The 20,188-nt window shown below is 39.2% G+C and overlaps 1 protein-coding gene and 1 non-coding gene across 4 annotated transcripts; both read right to left on the bottom strand.

Annotated features, from left to right (window-relative positions):
* Nucleotides 1-94: 94 nt before the first annotated feature.
* Trnad-guc (transfer RNA aspartic acid (anticodon GUC)) lies at nt 95-166 on the bottom strand. The gene has a single exon. It is a non-coding gene; the product is annotated as a tRNA-Asp (tRNA).
* Nucleotides 167-7,215: 7,049 nt separating this feature from the next.
* LOC106156866 (uncharacterized) lies at nt 7,216-14,355 on the bottom strand. Of its 3 annotated transcripts, none has more exons than XM_086994574.1 (3): nt 14,190-14,355; nt 9,173-9,940; nt 7,216-8,367 (listed from the first exon to the last, which is right to left on the bottom strand). In XM_086994574.1, the coding sequence occupies exons 2-3, from the start codon at nt 9,821-9,823 to the stop codon at nt 7,762-7,764; spliced, it is 1,257 nt and encodes a 418-aa protein (XP_086850700.1). In that variant the 5' UTR covers nt 9,824-9,940; nt 14,190-14,355; the 3' UTR covers nt 7,216-7,761. The 3 variants fall into 3 exon arrangements, with proteins under 3 accessions (XP_086850700.1, XP_013387751.2, XP_086850699.1); XM_013532297.2 differs by lacking the exon at nt 14,190-14,355 and adding an exon at nt 14,050-14,179; XM_086994573.1 differs by lacking the exon at nt 14,190-14,355 and adding an exon at nt 13,799-13,981.
* Nucleotides 14,356-20,188: the final 5,833 nt, after the last annotated feature.

Raw genomic sequence — 20,188 nt, forward strand, 5'->3', positions numbered from 1 at the left:
TTTAAGTGCAACTCTACGTAATTCTAATTTTGAGAACTCATATTTCTTATAATCTTATATTATAAGATCATTAAAAATTGAAAGAAAAAATTCTCTCCCCGACGGGGAATCGAACCCCGGTCTCCCGCGTGACAGGCGGGGATACTCACCACTATACTATCGAGGACTAAGTTAACGATAGCGAAAGTCAATTTAAAAATTGAAATATATAACTTGACGCTAGCTCTAAAATAATAAGAGATATATCCAGGTCAAAAAGGTAACTAGGGACCGACTTTGAACGAAACACAACATCTAAACACCACATATTCGCCTTAACAAGTGAGGCATGTTTAAATAACTATATGTAATTGCAATTTAAAACCTAAATTGATGTTAAAACCGCCCTGCCGAGAGAAAAAAAAAAAAAAGAAAAAGAAAAAAAGACGGGAACCCTTTACTGAGATCTTCATATTCACTATTGATATTTGAGTTAGTTGCAGAGAAGTCAAGATTTAGTTCTTGACCATTTTTTCTTGAAAAAAATCTTCAAAACTAAAAGAGGGACTTCCACTGACAAAACAGTTAAAACGTTCAGTTATATTATAACAGCAATGGAGGGGGGGGGGAGGGGAGAAAGCGCCCAATTTATTGGATGCACCACCTTGTTGCGACGGTGTATTCTCTGAGAGGGGCATTTACATACAGACATGTATGCTTGAAAGTAAATGCTCTGTAAAGTTTTCAAAATATTAGTACAGGTTTCTTACAAAACATAAATAAAATGCTATACCATTACCTTTTATTTAGATTGAGTAAATACGAAGGTGTCGCCCCAGTGTTCCTGTTCATTTTCGTTGTTTCAAAACCCGCGAGTTGTTTTCTAATAGTAATACGGTCATATTTCCACTCGGACTGTCAGTCACATGAAAAGCAATGACAATGTGTCAGTTCATACTTGTTGCCTGTCCCTGGTTAAATTTCACTATTCGAGTATTGTTATATGGCTGACATGGCAGTCTTATACGATTAGTGTTTTACACTGTACTCGTACGTAGCCGCCATATGTATGGGGAAATGTAACCGTATGGAATTTAGAATATTCAGAATGTCTCCGTTTCTTTTCACATGGACTAGGTCCCAGATAATCATAAGGAGCACACTGTATAAAGTTTACGGGACTTGCAAAAAATTGTCAGTAGATCTACGAAGAGTTTGCCCACTAGATAGTTATTACATGCCGTCTGAGGACAGCCGTTTTGCATTCGTTTTTAGTGGCAGGTCGCCTGTGACTGCACTCTGTAGGCCTACCTTTGTCCAATGAATGGATCACATTTCAGACTTAAGTTTCAGTTGACTTCTTTGTATTATTCCATGCCAGTTTCATGATGGCAAAAATCCCCGACTTTTCACATTTGTCTCTGTACACTTGATTTCCTTGAAAAATCTTCAAGGCGTTCTCATGAACCAGCCTATATTAGCCGTCTACGAAATATTAGCCGTCTACAAAATCAGACATCTAATGCCACAAGATGTAGGATGCAAGGGTCAAAATTTCCAAACTCGCACAGTGTCCTTGTGACTGGAATATACGATTATTTTCGATTATAGAAATCTCCTCCTTGGTAGTTTTCTCTCTTTATGGAAGGCGTACGCAGACAGTTGTCGGTTTCTCAGTTGGAACAAGGAGTGAATTGATCAAGTTTTCCAGCGATGTAGATCTTTCATCTATTTTTTTTGTGAAATGATGCTCCAAATTAACAATACTCCGTCTCAAACCTCTCGTTTTATTTTAGTCACACAGATCACCTCCAAGTTATTATCTGATAATGTTTTAATATTAGTCCTCAATCCACAGACCATGCCAGCGTGAATCCTATCTCTTCTTGACTCAATATTTGAACAGCCCGTGCGCAATCTCTTTGATAATAAAGAACGGAAATGATTGATTATTTTTCTTATGGTCAACTTCCCACAACTCTTCTCCTACGTTCTACGTCTTCGGTTCGGGTGGAGATCAGTTGTTTTTTAGTCGGATTTAATTTGTTGAAGCAGTAAGTACCAATACCTCTCGAGGTTTCTTTTCATATACGTCTCATTCTCTCTGAAATCCGTCTAGTCAGCTGAAGTGCCTTTTCTTGAAAGTAACAACAGCAGACCGTTTGAAATAAAGGACACAGCAGTCATGAACGCTGCGGTCACAAAGTCAGACATGCAAGCTATCATGTATGAGTTTTACCTCCTTCTTCAGTATCCCATTTATGTTTTCCCCCTGCTTCTTACATGTATCCCAATAATTCGAATCCACACACCGCCCATGAAAAAATATTTCAACACAGTGTTAAAGTACTCTCAGCCACCCGTTGTCCAATGCACTGAAAATTCTAACTCCTTGGTATAAAGTTTGGATACACATTTACAGTTGCTAGGCAACGAGACGCTTTAACAGACATTAAACTGTAAACGGAAAGAAATGACCTCGGGGTTGCCTTTGTTGTGCTGAAAAGTGATATCCCTTTCAGATGTGACTTTGAACTTGTAATCTGTTATTTGAAATTTGATTTGAACTTGTAATCTGTTATTTGAAATTTGATGTGACTGATATAGATTTTAAGCGTAAAGTATATGAAAGACTGAGAGAGAGAGAGAGAGAGAGAGATAGAGAGAGATGGAGAGAGAAAGAGGTGGAGAGAGAAAGAGTGAGAGCGAGTGTGTGAGAGAGAGAGAGAGATGGAGAGAGAGAGAGAGAGAGAGGTGGAGAGAGAAAAAAAGAGAGTGTGTATGTGTGTGTGTGTGTGTGTGTGTGAGAGAGAGAGAGAGATGAGTGTGTATATTTACTGCTGCCGTACATAGTGTTTCTCAGGGGTGGATCCAGGATTAGTTGGGGGGGGGGGGGTCTGCGGATGCGAAGTCGACCTCCCCTCCCCCCCTTGGCGTGGGGTTCGGGGCCTGCTGAAGGCCCCCGAAATCTTTGGGTAATTTAGAGGGCGAACGGTGCCATTTGATACGGTTTAGAACTATGATTCAGCTAGTCAAAATTCTAATTGCAAGAGGGGGCCATTGGTGTGAATTTTTTCAGTAATTGAAGAGTGGATCAGTAGTTACTTTTAAAACAATAACTCATTATTTGTTTTCATTAATAAATATCTATTTAATGTCATTTGAATTTTTTTTGATAAAAAAGTCAAGTTTGATTTCATAGATATTAGTGATTTTTTTCAGTAATTGAAGAGTGGATCAGTAGTTACTTTTAAAACAATAACTCATTATTTGTTTTCATTAATAAATATCTATTTAATGTCATTTGAATTTTTTTTTTGATAAAAAAGTCAAGTTTGATTTCATAGATATTAGTTTTCTTGTTAATAAATGTTTTTAACCCATGTAAAATAATGAAGGTAACGTATACCCAGCTTACACAGAACGTTTTGATAACAGGGTTATATATTGGTTAGACCATCAACAAGTATTTAGAGAATGTTATTCTAACGTTCTACACTTCCACTGTCATTATCACTGATACGAGAAACGTTGCCAGCAAGTTCTATTAACGTACATAAATTTGGTGAAATTTACAAATTATACATTTTTGTTAATTTAAGCAAAAACACATGAACAAAGGATTTCATATTTTGCATCACTACAATTTGCACAACTTCAATCATCACATCTAGTATTAAAACGTTCTAACAATGTTATAAAAAATAAAAAGATATGTGTCGGTTATATTTACCAATGTACATGTACCAAGTAGTAGTCGCGCCATACGCTGTCGGTATAATGTTGGGCACCAAGCCTGCGTCATACGCCTGATTACAAATTAAAGTTTGGGTTAGTCGGCGACTAGAGCGACATGATGAAAAGCTTTAAAAAACTTTAAATAGACTTCAATTATGTAACACGGTGTATCAAAATTATTATAAAGGTGTTTTCAAGTAATCTTGACAGCTAAGTTGATTGGCGTACGTGATGAATAAATGGATTGTTTTAACTTCATTTTAGAAAATTTATTCTAATAAATTGCTTACAAGGTCAGCTAACACAGGGGTAGTGAAAAGGTTTAGCAGTGACGACTTGTCTGAAGCAAGTAAGGTTGAATATTACGCCACGTGGAGAAAATCTGCTCAAGAAGTTATAAAGAGAAGGAGTAGAAACGGGACATCAATTATCTCTATCGTCCAATCAGATCGCAGCGTTCTTTTCAAAGCGGCGTCCTTTGAAATTGGATCCTCGTAACTGGTCTAATCCTCCGCATGGCTCAAGACGGAGAAGATGAACTAGTGCGTCTACTTCTTGATTTATTCATGTTTAATGCGAATATTTGGAAGTTACACTTAGAAAAACGCCAAGCCGAGCGATATAAAGGTGAGTGAGAGTTGATAATATGCTTTGAGCATTGTTTTATGTTCAGACGGTGGCTGTCAGTCAAATATGCCTGTGCAGAAACCAGCGTTAGCTCGAAGATCTGAGGCCGATTCAGCGGGTCCTCCATGTTTAGGACTTTTTTCTTCTTAAGTGCGTGATGTATGCACATAATTTATGTTTTTCTGGTTAGTTAAGCACGGGCATCATTACAATACACCATTTTGGTATTAAATGAATCAATCCTTTAGATGAAAAACATCGTTTCAAATAGACAACTTTTCATCGGACTTTTTCAAAATGGCGGGTCCCTAAATTGATAAGAGACAGTTGGGTGACAGTTTGGGACATGTTTCGGTAATTTTAACGTGATGTATGCACATAATTTATGTTTTTCGGGTTAGTTAAGCACGTGCACCATTACAATACATCATTGTGGTATTAAATGAATTAATCCTTTAGATGAAAAACATCGTTTCAAATAGACAACTTTTCATCGGACTTTTTCAAAATGGCGGGTCCAAAATTTGATGACAGGGAACTCTCTTTTTTTTTCAATTTTTTTTGTTGCAATATGATGTTTGAAGAGTTTCGTTTAGGATATGGAGTTATATTTTGTAATGAATTCCGTACTTACACATTTCAGGTTGAAGAGAATGCAGGTGAAAGATCTTAAGTTTTGCTGGTAGATGTAGCCATAATTGAACAGTCAAAATGATTGTTTCCAGCAGCAACTTGATGAGGCACAAGGCACTGTTTTCTTACCACCACTAACATTAAACTACAGTGCACAAGAGGTAACCATCGATTGTTTTGGGTATAACTTCTTGATCTGCTCAATCTGAGTCCAGTGGGGCGACTCCATTCTGTTGGAGGGGTGGCAGGTGGGGCGACTCCATTGCAGGAAAGGGGTGGCAGGTAAGGCGAGTCTTGTAATTACCCGGAGGGGTTATTTAGAAAGTACATTACATAAAAGGGGGGGGGGGGAGTAGTGACAGGCGGGGCGAGTCTATTGCATAAAAGGGGTGACAGGTGGGGCGAGTCCATTGCATTAGAGGGGGTGACAGGTAAGGCGAGTCTTGTAATTACCCAGAGGGGTTATTTAGAAAGTATTGGTCATTTTACAACTATTTAAAATTTAGGTACTGCAGAAAACCTTCAACCACTAAAACATTGACAATTTTTACAGATCAGATTGAATTTGAAAGTCCTATAACACTAAAAAAACTCATTTTCCATTATGATTACTACTACTATCCCTATCATAATTGTTTCATAAAGTGAAAAATAAAACGCCAAATTATAAAAGTTTTTTTTTATTAAATTTTCATATAATAGATGTACAAAGGAGCGTGGGTTCCTGCGTGCGAAACAAAAGCTAGACTTCAGAGGTTGCTTTCAGGCGGATGCTGTGCAGAATCTCGTTGAGCTCTGAAAAGATAAAATAATGTTTACAACTTTGAACTAGACATACAGGTTCTTTACATGAACAACACACGGCACAATGGAGACGACAGGCTGTATAAAATATGAATCTATTAATCATTGTGTAATGAGCACTTAAAACCCTTGGATCAGAAGCTCAGAACGGTGACAAGCATTATCCAATTAATTAATTTGGGTGGCAATACTTACATTTAAACACACACGACATTTTAAATTAGGTCAAAATATTCAAAATTAATTGTCAAGGCCGGGGCACATAAAATGTTCAAACAGAGGGTTACAAAGTGCAGAGGATTTCAAGCAAACTTGGGTTATCATCAAAAGTCAGATGAATGCGCCGTTTATCCTGAACATTTGGAGTCCCAGTGCACTGTAAGCAATAATTTCTACCATTCTGAGTGACATACAAGTAACAATGGAAATATAGTAAATGGATTCATGTCATAAATATTTGTCGTAAACATTTTCTCATTCTTCTGCGTCCTTAGAATTTAATGGCTGTAGTCGATGAAGACATAGTTATACTCACAAACATACAGTTGCTTCCACGCCTTATAAAAGCTCGAGCTTCTGACTGCACCACACATACTGTTACGTCTACACTGAACTGGTGACATTCGTCCATAGGCTAAACTAACCCCAATACGATATAGTTAACCTTAACCTGTACTAATCATATGGGAGCCCGGACTTCCATTCCTAGGACTTCCTTTCCTGTTACACCTGTTTCCCCTTTGTGAAAATTATTCTGAGAAATCAGCACTGATAAGGATAAAATTTCATTAAATATTCAGTTCTAAATATCCCACCGTAACAATAAATTTGAGCAAATTCCCCTTAAGCACTAAAGTATAATTCCAAAGCAGAAATGATGATATTGCTATTTTATATGTTGCATTTATGTTAATTCTTGGCCTAAACTGACTTATTGTTAAAATGCATAGAATTTTTTCTTCATTGCACACTCGTAATGCGTTTGGTGAGACAGCAATGCGCAGATCCCAACTATCACATTTTCGTTATGACTGACGAATACTGTGAACACAACTCGGCACAGACGGAGCCAAAATGAACGATATTGGGGGGCGGGTCTAGGGGTAGAAGAGGTGCATGCACACATGAAAAAATGAAGCGGCTGTTGGACACTCACCTACGTGACGCTACTTTGACTGCGCGTGCGAATGCTGACTGCAAGCGCGTTAGTTAGATTCGCTGACTAATAGCTGTTTAGACTAGTCTTTCATTCACATTCTACTTAATAAAAAATTATATATTACTTTAAGTTTATTGCGTAGAAAGGCAGATAGATATTCCGTATGTTTTTTCAAAAATCCCAGGGAGACGCAACATCGTCAGCTAACGATAAATTGTAAAACCGGTCGTAGAAGAATTACAAACAAAACACATGTGAAAGATATACATACTGGATTATAAATAAACATAAATGGCCATTTTATTTTGCATATCCGCTTAACACAATTGTCCTACAAAAATTTCACAATTTTCTAATCATTCAATATCTACTTTCTATTATTTCTACATTTACTCCATTGTGGCGCGTTTTTGTGCATAGTGAATCTGAAAATGACTTGTCTATTGCAAAGCAATTTGAGCATTCTTGGCTGTCTCACTTTTGGCAACAATTCGTGTACGAAAATGAGAAAAATAGTACACATATAAAAATAATTACTGATAAAAGCCGCTGTGACACATCCTATTCTGAAGCAAACCCCACTTAAAATATCATAAATTCTGGCAAATTTGAGTATTGTTATTCATAGAAAGTCGTTGTTCTTTCCTCTGTTTGTTGCAGGAGTTTCCCATGCAGAAATTAGATATCCTGTAATTTACTGATAGACAGTGTCTGAAATTTAAACGCTGTCTTAACCAAAAACATGCACGTCTTAAGCAGCGCTATCATATTCACTAAATGGGAATGGCGTAGATTACAGCATAAACTGACCAGGCAAAGAATCACTGTACTTCAATAGGAGCCGCGCCAGAAGCTGCATTCGCTGCTTTCATGTTTTTAAGCATAGCCATCAACCCACCAGCAGCGGCGGGCTTTTTGGCAGGCGTCTCTTGTATAGATGGCAGCACGGGTCTAGGGTTAAGGTCATTTTTCTGAACTTGACCTTGACCTTCAGTCACTTGACCTTGAGGCTGATCTTTTGGAATCGTCAGTAAATTAGACCCAGGCTCCTTTTTGGTTATACTCGCAAAGAATCCTTTGCTGAGTTCTAGTTTTCCTTTGGTTAACGCCGGCTCTGAAGCTGCCAGCGATACTGTGCTGTCTGATAAGTTAGGTAAATCTCCCATAGACTTCGCCTTCCGTGGAGGGCGGTTCATCTCCCGATATTTTTTCATGATGGACGAAAGAGTCGGCGGAGCTTCTTTTGGAAGCAAGGTTTCGTCGACTTGGTACTTCCTTTGGCAGTTCTTGGTGCAAGTTTGCAGCGCAAGGAGCTCTCTGTTCGTCTGTAGCACCTTCGTGGCGGCGGTTAGCATGGAGGCCATTTCCTGAGCCGTCTTCCTGGGCCTCCGTATGGATCCCACTGCCGCGGGATCTCCCGGCCATAACTGAAATGATATTAGAGGAAAACGTAGTTATAATCTTTTGCACAACTTTGAAGACATAGCGATACGTAGAAAAAAGTCTGAAAATCACATTAAATTTCCCTCTATACAAAATATGTAGATACAAATGGGTGACAGAAGACTAAATGTTAAGATCAGCAGTAGATAAAAAACACGTACAATGTATTTGAAATATGACGAGTTGACTTATGTACACAGTTTAAGTACATTCTTATATTTGTCACTGGTACATGTATTCGTATAGAAAAACAGATTTTCCTGTAATTTGACAATTTTCAAATTAATCTGCTGTTTTTAATATGACCTGGGATTTTCTTTTTATTGCCGTATATTTTTAAAGATAAACAAGATATTAAAAAAAGAAAACTTAGAAAATGCATGAATGAAGACTATTGCTTCTTTTATGTGTGCTTCGCGGTTATCTTAAGCAGATAAATGAATTTTTATCGTTGTAGTTGCTTAGAAAAAATCAATGTCCAACTGCCACAATTTCTTGAGTAGCATCACAACGCACACGCGAATCTGGGATATTGATAGATCTAGATTTGGGGAGGGGGTGGTGGAATGTTTTTCTTAATTTTATGGCAAATTTTAATAATAGACAATTTAATCGTGATATATTTTTACCGAAAACAGGAAATTGTCGCTTCTTGGGGTGGCAGAGGGGTGGGGGTAGGGGGGGGGGGGTAGGGGTATCTCAGGAGCTTAGAGAGAGATACAGCGCTTGCTGTGCCCTCTCCCGGACCCGCCATTGCAATGTCGTAAAGAAAGCTTGAATTTCTTTTACCTTTTTCTTCTGTTCCTTCTTTGGTCGCAATTTATCCGCAATTTTCTTAAGCCCCTCTAAAGTATTATCCCGCTTCTTAGGTTTGAGACTCGATAGGTCCGTATTTTGATTACTCAGCGCTTGGAAAATATTCGCTGCGGGTATGTCAGTCTGCGTCGGCTGTCTGCTGGGAGGGTCTTGCACTGAAACTGTTTTATTTATGCTCGGCAATTTCAAAGTCTTTTTCCCTTGTTGGGTGTTATCGACGTTTGAAGGTTCCCTAGATACGGCCGGAGAAGCCTGTGTATTAGAACGACTCCCTATTTTCGGAAGCATTATTGTTGGCGCCAATTTATAGTCACGTGGCAGATCCAATTGGTCATCTTCTTTTTTCTTGCTTTGAAAAAGTTTTAATAATCCTCCTTTGAAGTTCATCATCCGGCGCATGGATCGCGCCTTTTCTCGCATCCTCTCGGCTCTTTTCCGTCGCATTTCTATCTCCTTCGCTTCTCGTTTTAACTTCGCGCATATTCGTCTTTCTTCGGCGAGTTCGACATTGATGATTGCCGTTGACTGAAGACGATCCTTTTCTATCTGCTTCAACTGTTTCCTTAACTTCGTGTCCTCGTAAATGTTTTTGCTCTTGGCGAGGATGTAGGCCCTGTCTCCCATTTTTGAATTTGAGCTTTATGGGACTGTCACGTAACAGGTACTTGCATCATTCTCTCACGTTTATACTGTAGGTTCCACGCGAACTCTATTTACCTCACTTCCCGTTGTCATGGCAATCTGAAAAGTAAACAAGAAACACGTCAACGGATGTAATTGAAAATAGTTCATAGTGTACTCAAAGCACAACCCAAAGTTTAAAGGCTCGAATTAATTGACTTTGAATAATTAGAGAAAAAATCACAGGATTGAAAATGCCAGTATCAGAGTACAGGCGAGTACGTTTGTCGTTGAACCGTGAGTAGCGATTTCAGCGAGAAATTTTACAATGGCGGATCCCCGGCGGGCACAGCAGGCGGGTTCTCCTCCCTTAGCTAAGGAGGAATTCCCTTCTCACACCCCCCCCCCCCAAAAAAAAAATAAATATAAATAAATAAATAAATAAATAAATAAATAAATAAATAAATAAATAAATAAAATGAAATGAAATGAATGGTATAACGAAAGAAACGTGATAAAGCAGATTTTCAATATCTCTGTGCCCTACATACAGCCGTGCATATTTGTCAAAAGCCCCGTCTGCTGTTTTATATTCCCAACACGAATTTTTAAAAATCTTTGTTTATCCTCATTAGCAATATCCTGGAACCTGGATGATTATTATGAGATGAGGCGAGGATTTAGAAACTTATCAGAGAATGTATCACTGTTTTAAAAAATCTTTCGCCTAGCAATCAACTGGTCCCTGGAACCCCGCCCTCCGCACTAAGGGTGCATTCCCAGAGATTTAGATCGATCCAGAGATTTAGATTTAGATCGACCTAACTCCCTGGGGGTTCACGCTAAATTGCAGTCAGCCGAGCGGTCACCATAGTTAATTACCCCGTTACAGCTTTTAGAAGGCGGGACAGACGTTTAAGCCGGCTAAGCTGACAGTAATCTATTGAGACTCCCCACAGGGATAGATCGATCTAAAATCTATGGGAATGGGGTCTAAGACCCCATTTCCAGAGATTAGATCGATCTACTTTAGATCGACCTAACTCCCTGGGGGTTCACGCTAAATAGCTGTCAGCCGAGCGGACACGAAAGTTAATTACCCCCTTACAGCTTGTAGTAGGCAGGACGGACATTTAAGCCGGATTATCTGACAGTAATCTCGTGAGACTCCCTACAGGGATAGATTGATCTAAAATCTATGGGAATGGGGTCTAAGATCATACGTACTGCGATGGAAGTCCGCTAGGAACCGTAGTCCGTTCCCTATTACTTCGTGAGGTGACATTCGTCCTATATACTAAACCTAATACTCCGATCCACCCTAACCTGTCTTAATCATATGGGACCTAGCCGGCAATGAAACAATATCAATACGAGAACAAGAAAAAAGATAAATTTAGTAGGCATTAGAGCAAGCAAGCTCTTGACTTACAATGTTATGCAGCAACGGTCTACCTTCTGTCACAACATCACACTTCCAGATGAATCAGAACAATCACTCTCTCAATATCAACGCAGCTTTTCAACGTTAGATCAAGTCTATAAACGCTAATGTTTAAGCACAGCCCCTTACTCAACCACATACCCTCTATATTTTCCGATTTGAGTAGTTTCTTTGTTCTAGGGACGGCTCATCACCAAGTGTGACCACTGACCAGCATTTATTAATAGATGATCTATCTTTTCCTGTTGAATTATATAGGAGCACCCAGTAACCGCCTTTCTCTCTATAAACGTATTCTGAATTTCTTTTCAATAATCTATGAATTTTTAATGCGATTTGAAAGCGGTTCGCAGGGATCAAAGGCGCTGAAATGTTACGACCTTTAACTTGCTGGTTGCGTGTGTTTGAGTGAAATAGCTGATGGGAAATTCTCACGGTGTGTGCAGGTGTGTCAGCGAGTACGTGCACGCGTGTTGTGTAATCATTTACGCGTGTGCGTGTATGCATGTTTCTGAGTTTAAGGTTATTTGTGCGTTTTGTGCGTAAATGTTTATGTGTGCGTGCTTGACGGTTGGAGTTTGTGTGTGCGCATACAAGTGTACAAGTGTACGTACAGGCGCACGCGCGTGTGTGTGTGTGTGCTTGCGTAAGAGAGAGAGAGAGAGAGATGCCTCATTACATTTAAGCAAATAATTTCATATCAACAAAGTACCGTCGTGCGATCATAACACCGTGCCTATGTGACCAAACTTCAACTTAAGATACAGTGGTCATTTAATTAAAGAGATAACTGACCGGTAGAGGTCCGCCCATCCCTTCTTTGCGCTATAGATTAATAGATAATTTAGCAATATACAGTATATACATTGTGACTAACAGGGGTGATTGGGATGGGGGGGGGGGGGGGGTAACTGCTTTTTTATCTATCAAATTATCATTTTTCCCTACCATCCGCCCTACAACATCTACTTCTATAATACACATGAAATAAAAATCTGCCAATCTCTATGTTAAATTTGATATCGATTTTCTTTTCCGTGAAATATTAGAATCTGAACGCGCAGTATTCCGTCCTGATAGTAAATGCCTCAGATAAGGTCGGAAATTAGAAAGGTTATCAATATAACCGTGTATAGAGCGGCGCTGTTATTATATTTGAGAATACCCTGGGGTTCATACTGTGTGGATTTGTATTAAATATGACCAAAAATGTTCAATCACTTGGTTAGATCATATATGATAACTATAAAACAAGCTGAAATGTTTTCGTACTTTCAGCTTATATGTATTAAGGTTGTATTAAACTTTGAGGCGACATGTCAATGACAGATATGGATCCAGGTGTCATGTCAATGACCAAGTCAGATGACATGTCAGTGGTGACATGTCGAAGGAAGATAACGGGACATAACGGGTTGTCATAATAGCTTCTTACACACCCCTTCTTCCCTTTCGTTTTATGGTAAGCGAAACGACACGATATCAAGCAATTCGTTATCTCTGTGGCTTAGGCCTACATATTACATTCTGCACTAAACCCTAGGTCCTTCATTGTTGTCTTCCTCATATAATAGGCCATTCTATTCGGCAGGGGCGGATTTAGGCCGTCTTCTGGGTCTTCTGGAAGACGGTCAGATTTTTAAGTTAACATTGACGGGTATCTATTTTTTCTGTCGGAAGACGGTCAAAAATGGAGGATGGATCAACAAAGATAATTTGGAAGACTGTCAGAAAATATCTCTGGATCCGCCCCTGTTCGGGGTTGCCAAATCCCATAAACGCTCTATTTTTACTGTTATCAGTAAATCCTTACCACTGGATAAAGCATGTGTCAGAAATGTATGTGCATACGGCACACGCACACGCGCTCGCACGCACTCTCTTATAACACCAACGCCGATATTGCAGTCACGTTGTCGTACCATAAGCACGCACCGATCCTGAGCTTTTTTAAGACTTGTCAACCAGCGAGAATAATATGACAGTATCGAATTACTATTTTGCCTTTTATAGGGGTCGAAACACGACAAAAAGACTGTAGACCAACCATCGCGTATAAAGAAACCGGAAACAACAAACAATTCGAGGATCTAGACTTTAGTTCTGATGATGACACAAGACAAAAATAGATAACCGAGGACCATATAAGATTTGGCAATTTTCTGGGATGGTCGCGTCCTTAAAAGTCTGCAAAGAGACGCAGGTTATCAGACGAATTCCCCAGTAATGACGGGTGGTTGTGGCAAGACTGAGTCAACTTTCGTTATCAAGTACTTGTATTTTATCTTTAGGACGGAATTATTACCTCTAAGCTGATTTCTAGGCACAATTATAGTTTAACACGTATCTGTATAGCAATGAACTGGTATGAAAATAAATGAGAGAGAGAGAGAGAGAGAGAGAGAGAGAGAACACGCTGTTTTTCCTGTTTGTGTGTGTGTGTGTGTGTGTGAGATAGAGAGAGAGGAGGAAGAGAGGGAGAGATAGAGACTTATTGGCTGTACAAAACTCAACTTACATCGTCGATAACATACCTTACCATACATCTTGTACTTCCTGCACATGTCACCGAACCGAAAATGTCCACAAAATCCTACCAAGATGAACAGTGATAATCGCACCTGTCTCAATTTTAATGTCTATAAGATTAACCATAACGGTAGACCACCTCCGAACGGTCCGGTAATCCTACCTTCCATACGGGCCCATAAATTATAATCCACGTCAATAACTCATATCTTTTATCTTGAAACACGCCCTACGATGAAATTTCATTTCAACCTACCTTCATATTCCTTTAACATTACATTTTAAGTGAATGAACTCCACCGACACTGTATCCTTATCCGTTTCCACAGGTGACTTTAGTCTAAGTGCGCTACACCCAGTGCATGGGTCCCTAATGCAATAACAATGGACACCTACCCCCTGACTCTGCAGTGTAACATTTCATCCAATATTCGGCCGTTGCTATACAGCTATTTACGCGTGACATAATAGACGTAATTTCAAAACCTTAAGTTTTATAGAGACGGTCACTTTTGATTCAACTCGGTTTATTATTCAGGTCCCGTTGAAAGCTTGTTACATTGTTTCTTTAACGAAGGCTGCACGGTGTTGATTTTTGGCTCGCCACAATAACGGGGAGTGAATGGCCCCGATTGAATTCTTTCGATGCGGATGATGAGCTTTTCTTTCAAATCCTTTAAGCTCTTTGAAAAGGAGGGTGTTGCATTTCAATAACTAGACTATATCATTTCCCTGTTAATCAACAAGTCCTATATTTGCCAAGGCTCGCCTGTTACTGTAGATCTGTCCTCAAATATTATTTTAAGTCTTGAAAATATTCATGTTCAGTGGCTTAAGGATATCAAAATGGGGCCCTCGTTGTGGATAACAAAGACCCGTGTGGCGTTCAGCTATTAATGCCATCAAAACATCCATGTTCAAGGGCCTATGTTCATAAATACGATGAAAATATTGACCGTGACGTGGATAAGCGAAAAGTCGGTGGAGAATTTACTGAATTTCAACACAGTTGGGGTTAGGAGGGTTATGTATATTAAAAGTGGCTAATGCGCTACGTTTTGGATTATTTTACAGCGTCTATTCTCAACGATCAACAGAATTCGACCTCCGGGTCAAAAAGAGCGTGCCCGCAAGCCAGGGGTCGGCTTTTTTCGCGGTGCGTTAACACCAAGGTGATTTGTTGGCAAATAAAGCGCATTCTTCTCGTCGATAAAAACCAATAAAGAAAACAAAGTCAAACAAAAGGATTTCTTTAAATTCGCTCCATGGTTAAAGTATAAAGAACATTTTTGTATCATTTTGGCGAACAAAAGGACCCCGGTTGGTCCTGCAGGAGGTTCGGATTTGAGACAGTTTAATGGATAATCTTTTTACAATGGAAGAAATGAAGTTCGAAGCCCAGGTGGTTTATGCTTTGTCGTTTTAAACGCCGATTATTGCCTTTGTGGGATGTTTTTTTTTCGGTGGGGTAGGAAGACGGGTTTTCAATCCCAATTTTATCTGATTTACTGAGTTTTTCATTAAGTACTGACGTACTATGAAAGTAAATTTAATGAACACAATTTTATTGTTAGTTGATTTACAGTTTTCCTCTGCTACGATAACGAAATTCGGGATAAGCCGTAAATGATAAATAGTCCTCCGTAGAAATGTAATGTACGGGTATTACATCGCAGCGGTGGTCCCGTTACAATAAAAATGGTTTGAGTTCTTAAGTTATTTGTAACACAAATGTTCAATTGTTCTGGAAACCAATGTTATATTTGAAGGCATTACCTCCAATTATGATTATGAATTGGCATATATATCACATTTGATTGCAGATCAATTTGCCAATTTAACAAGGCACAAAATATAGTGATCCATTGCTTAACATGTTACATAAACGATTTGACAAATATCTGATCGTATTAATACTGAGCCACACGATAAAATGCGTGGAATTCACATTAATAGTTGAAATTGAAGAAAGTGAAATTATCTAAATTGTGATAAAAGGATATCAATCATACCTGCTACCATGGCAACCATATCAGGGTTGCTATAGAGATTTACCCGCTTTCATCTAACGCGACTCCAATATTATACGTGTCCATGTCCTTTCCACTTCAGTTTGTTCCAGGGGGCGGGGGCAGGATTGTTACAAAAATATATCAGTTATGATAAGCAGAGAAGCAGAGAATAAGGTCTTGTAATTACTGTCCTTGTTCCGCATAGTTCCCAGCTGCGTTGAGCTTCCCTTGTTCACTTGCTAGTGAGTAATTCCTCTTGATAGACAAGCCAGTGGAGATACGCATGTTAATCATATCACTCAGCTCAAAATCGCGTCTCTCGGGGTGGTTTTTGTTCTCTTCCAAGGCCGCCCCAGGGAACGGTCTTAGAGATGGCACGAGTTACTAATCATGCATTGTGTAATTAATACCCTCTCTCGCACGGTCCTGGCGTCACTGTTATTTAAATATTATTTGTAGATAAATAATTGTACACCAGGAACGGCCTTCAAGGTTAATATTGACGAGTGTGTCTTTGGGTGAGATTATATTCATATGATCCGATCCAAACGTTACTGAAATGCCTGCGTTTCCCCCTCTACTAACCACCATGAGCAACAGAACTTCATCAATCTTTGCAAGTTACCGACTCTCATAATCGTATAGATTTTGATATCTATTGTTTGAAATATTAATAGGTCAAAAGTGAGACTCTGTGTAAAGCGAGCTCTAAAACACGCGTGATTACATTAGCAACAACTGTATGAAATCAACACATTTCGTATCACTCTTTGGTTGCACGTATCAGGGTCATCGATCCGTGATCGATCCATAGAACAATAGACAGATGTTAACACACTAGCGGATCAATAACCAATCGATCGGACTGGAATTGTTTGTTAATTATGAAATTGGACATATGATTTGTGTTGCTGCGTGGTAAAATATAAGACTAGGATGGGGTTCCCATAAACCTATCGTACTAGCAGGATCGATCTAACTCCGAGGGGATTTTCGTTAAATGACATTCAGTTTCAGCGGCTTAACTGTCTGTCACGCCCACTTAAGCCGCTAGGGGTTAATTACCTTTGGTGCACGCTTAAATTAAATGCAATATAGGGAGAAACCCCTTGGAGATAGATCGATCCTGCTAGTGGGATAGGGTATGGGAATGGTCCTTAAGACGGTCAGATTTTTCTTTTCATTGGTGTTTGTGGACGTATTGTATTTTCATGAAGCATACTTGTTTAAAATTATACAAATAAATAAATAAATAAATAAATAAATAAATAAATAATTAATTGGTGAAAGGTACAAGGAACACTAATAGCAAAACGAATCGGGATCAAGATCTGGAAAATGTACTGTACTAGTATATTCGTGTTAAGACTAATTATAATATAATAATAATAATAATAATAATAATTTAAACATGAAAGGGTTTTTTCAAATAATTTCACTGGGTTTGTATCGAATAAACTAAAATGAAAAATGTTACTTTATGAAATCGTTTTACAAATAGGAAGAAAAGTCATCCAGAGATCTCTAAACTATGTCACAATCACTGGTGTCACAACTAACACATTTACATACTTGACATAACTGCTGAGGACCAGTTGAAAAAAACATTTTAAGAACTCCTGGACTAATGAGCTTAGGCAGCTTAAATTGGATAGCCGGCTAAGTATGGTCGACTTAACCATATTAGTCTGACATTTTTCAGCAATGTTCGGTTTCTCGCACGTTTTCTCGTCTCATATGACGTCACGCGGCGATTCCCATCACTAGTGCTTTTTCTGGGACATCAACAATAAAAAGTCAGCAGAGTAATTTTACAACCGTTTTATTTCCTACCCACATTGAGACATCCATAGCGCACAAAGTCGACTTAACAATATTGGTTAAACAAAGCACCAGACGACAGAAAAAAAAGGCAACTAATATCCCATAATAATAAACACAAATACAAATAGGATGATAAATATTCATCTTTGTGCTGACTTTTATATAGCGCATAGCGCATAAAGTCGATTTAACAAAATTGGTCAAACCAAACACCAAACAATATCATATAAGACAAGTAATATCTATAAATAATAAACACAAATACAAATGGGAAGAAAACTATCCATCTTTGCGATGACTATAAATATGTCACAACCGTTGGTGCTACACCTAACATACGAGTGATTACAAACAAGATGTGGCATGGGAAGCAAGTTAAACACCTCAAAGTGTTTCTGTAGGGCTAAGACCCCATTTCCATAGAATTTAGATCGATCTATCCCTGTGGGGAGTCTCACTAGATTACTGTCAGCTTAGCCGGCTTAAGCGTCTGTCCCGCGTACAAAAAGCTGTGAGGGGGTAATTAACTATGGTGCGCGCTCGCTTGACAGCTATTTAGCGTGAACCCCCAGGGAGTTAGGTCGATCTAAATCTTAATCTCTGGATCGATCAAAATCTCTGGGAATGCACCCTAAGGGTCTATTCCCACAACTTTAGATCGATCTATCACCGCGGGGAGTCTCACTAGGTTACTGTCAGATAATCCCCCTTAAGTGTCCGTCCCCGCCTACTACAAGCTATAAGGGGTAATTAACTTTCGTGTCCGCCCGGCTGACAGCTATTTAGCGTGAACCCTCAGGGAGTTAGGTCGATCTAAAGTAGGTCGATCTAATCTATGGAAATGGGATGTAAGACTACATGCATCTTTATAAAACCAATTATTGTACTGTAAGTCCACTTAACTATATTACAACAATATTGGTTTAAGGGGTTTTAAAAAAGATGCCAATTATAAGCAGACATAGCTTATTATCGGTAGCGAAAATTTCCGATTTAATCTCTTAATTGTTATGTTGAAAATTGTCAGCCGAACCCAGTCTCAAATCCACAACTTGTTATAAGTACCGTACGTACCGTACGGCAAGAAGCGAAAACTTCAAGAGTCGAAGGTCCATCTTTTTTTTACTGGGATTTGGAATTTTTAATCTTTTATATAAAACAAAAAATAACAAAAAGATGACAATCATTATTAATAATAAATTATTAATAAACTAATGAATCGCCACCAAAAATCGAAGTGATTCTCAGTTTTGCCATTTCACCGTCACCCCATATGGTTTTATGAAAAGTCACCCATAACTTTCGAGTTATGCTGTTAACTAACCTAAACCCTATGAAGGTAATAACATAACCTGCTTTATGGAAAAAAACCCTTCAGTGTTTAGTGGACATCTTGTCGCACAAACAGTAGATCTTGACCTCTTGGTTCTACTTCTTTATACATCCCGGTTCGAGTAAATACCCCTCTAATATCTATCAAAGCCTGACTGTAGTTTTCACTAAGACGATGAACTTCTACCGTCCACATATCGACCGTTATTTTATCCCACGGGAAAGCTTGGAGAACCTCCAGCTCTGCTCCCTCTATGTCGAGGGAAAAAAAGTCCACGTGTGTCCGTCCAATGGTGCTTAAAAGCGTCTGGATCGGTAGGCAAAGCAGCCTGGTCGTTCCCCTAATAGGTCGGTTTTTGTTTATGGGGTTGATGGCTCCAGCATCTGCTCTGCTGGATAACGTGAAATCCAGCCACTTTGGTTTACTGGTAAGGCAGGACTGGACCACAAATGCCTTCCTGAAATTAAAGGTGTATATACCTTGTAATGGGATTCATACACACACACACACACACACACACACACACACACACGCGCACGTACACACACACGCACGCACACACACACACACACACACACACACACACACACACGCACGTACACACACACGCACGCACTCACACACACACACACACACACACACACACACACGCACGTACACACACACACACGCACGCACACACACACACACACACACACATACACAAACTCACACACATGTATCTATCTATCTATGAGGCAATATGTAAACACTGTGTTTAAACATTTTCAGGCCGTGGTCAAATGTGATTCTATCAATTTTATTTTGTAACTAACAGACAAAAGTGTGAAGGTTGAGTTAATCTACCCTCTTCCAGGGCCGCAGTTATTATTGGGGACATTTCTTGCTGACTGAGAGCCAAAATGACTGTCTATTTATCTAGAGACATATCTGTGAGTATATGTGGAAAGTCAATCTGTCGCCCTGGTAGAGGGTAGAGTTAATCAATGTTTGGCGGAGTGTGGTGTCGGAAGTTAATGCACACTAGGGCGCATTCCCATAGATTTTAGATCGATCTATCCCCGTGGGAGTCTCACTAGATAACTGTCAGATAATCCGGCTTAAATGTCCTTCCTTCCTACTACAAGCTGTAAGGGGGTAATTAACTTTCGTGTCCACTCGGCTGACAGCTATTTAGCGTGAACCCACAGGGAGTTAGGTCGATCTCGTTGGATCGATCTCATCTC

Source organism: Lingula anatina, chromosome 8 (assembly GCF_051362555.1).
Source record: "Lingula anatina isolate TDL-2025a chromosome 8, LinAna3.0, whole genome shotgun sequence".
Classification (NCBI taxonomy): domain Eukaryota; kingdom Metazoa; phylum Brachiopoda; class Lingulata; order Lingulida; family Lingulidae; genus Lingula; species Lingula anatina.

Excerpts from the sequence above, each read along its gene's own strand:
- LOC106156866 (XM_086994574.1), bottom strand. The coding sequence starts at position 9,823 with ATGGGAGACAGGGCCTACATCCTCGCCAAGAGCAAAAACATTTACGAG. Across the intron at positions 8,368-9,172 it reads AGAAGGAACAGAAGAAAAAG|TTATGGCCGGGAGATCCCGC; the intron begins GTAAAAGAAATT and ends ATATCATTTCAG.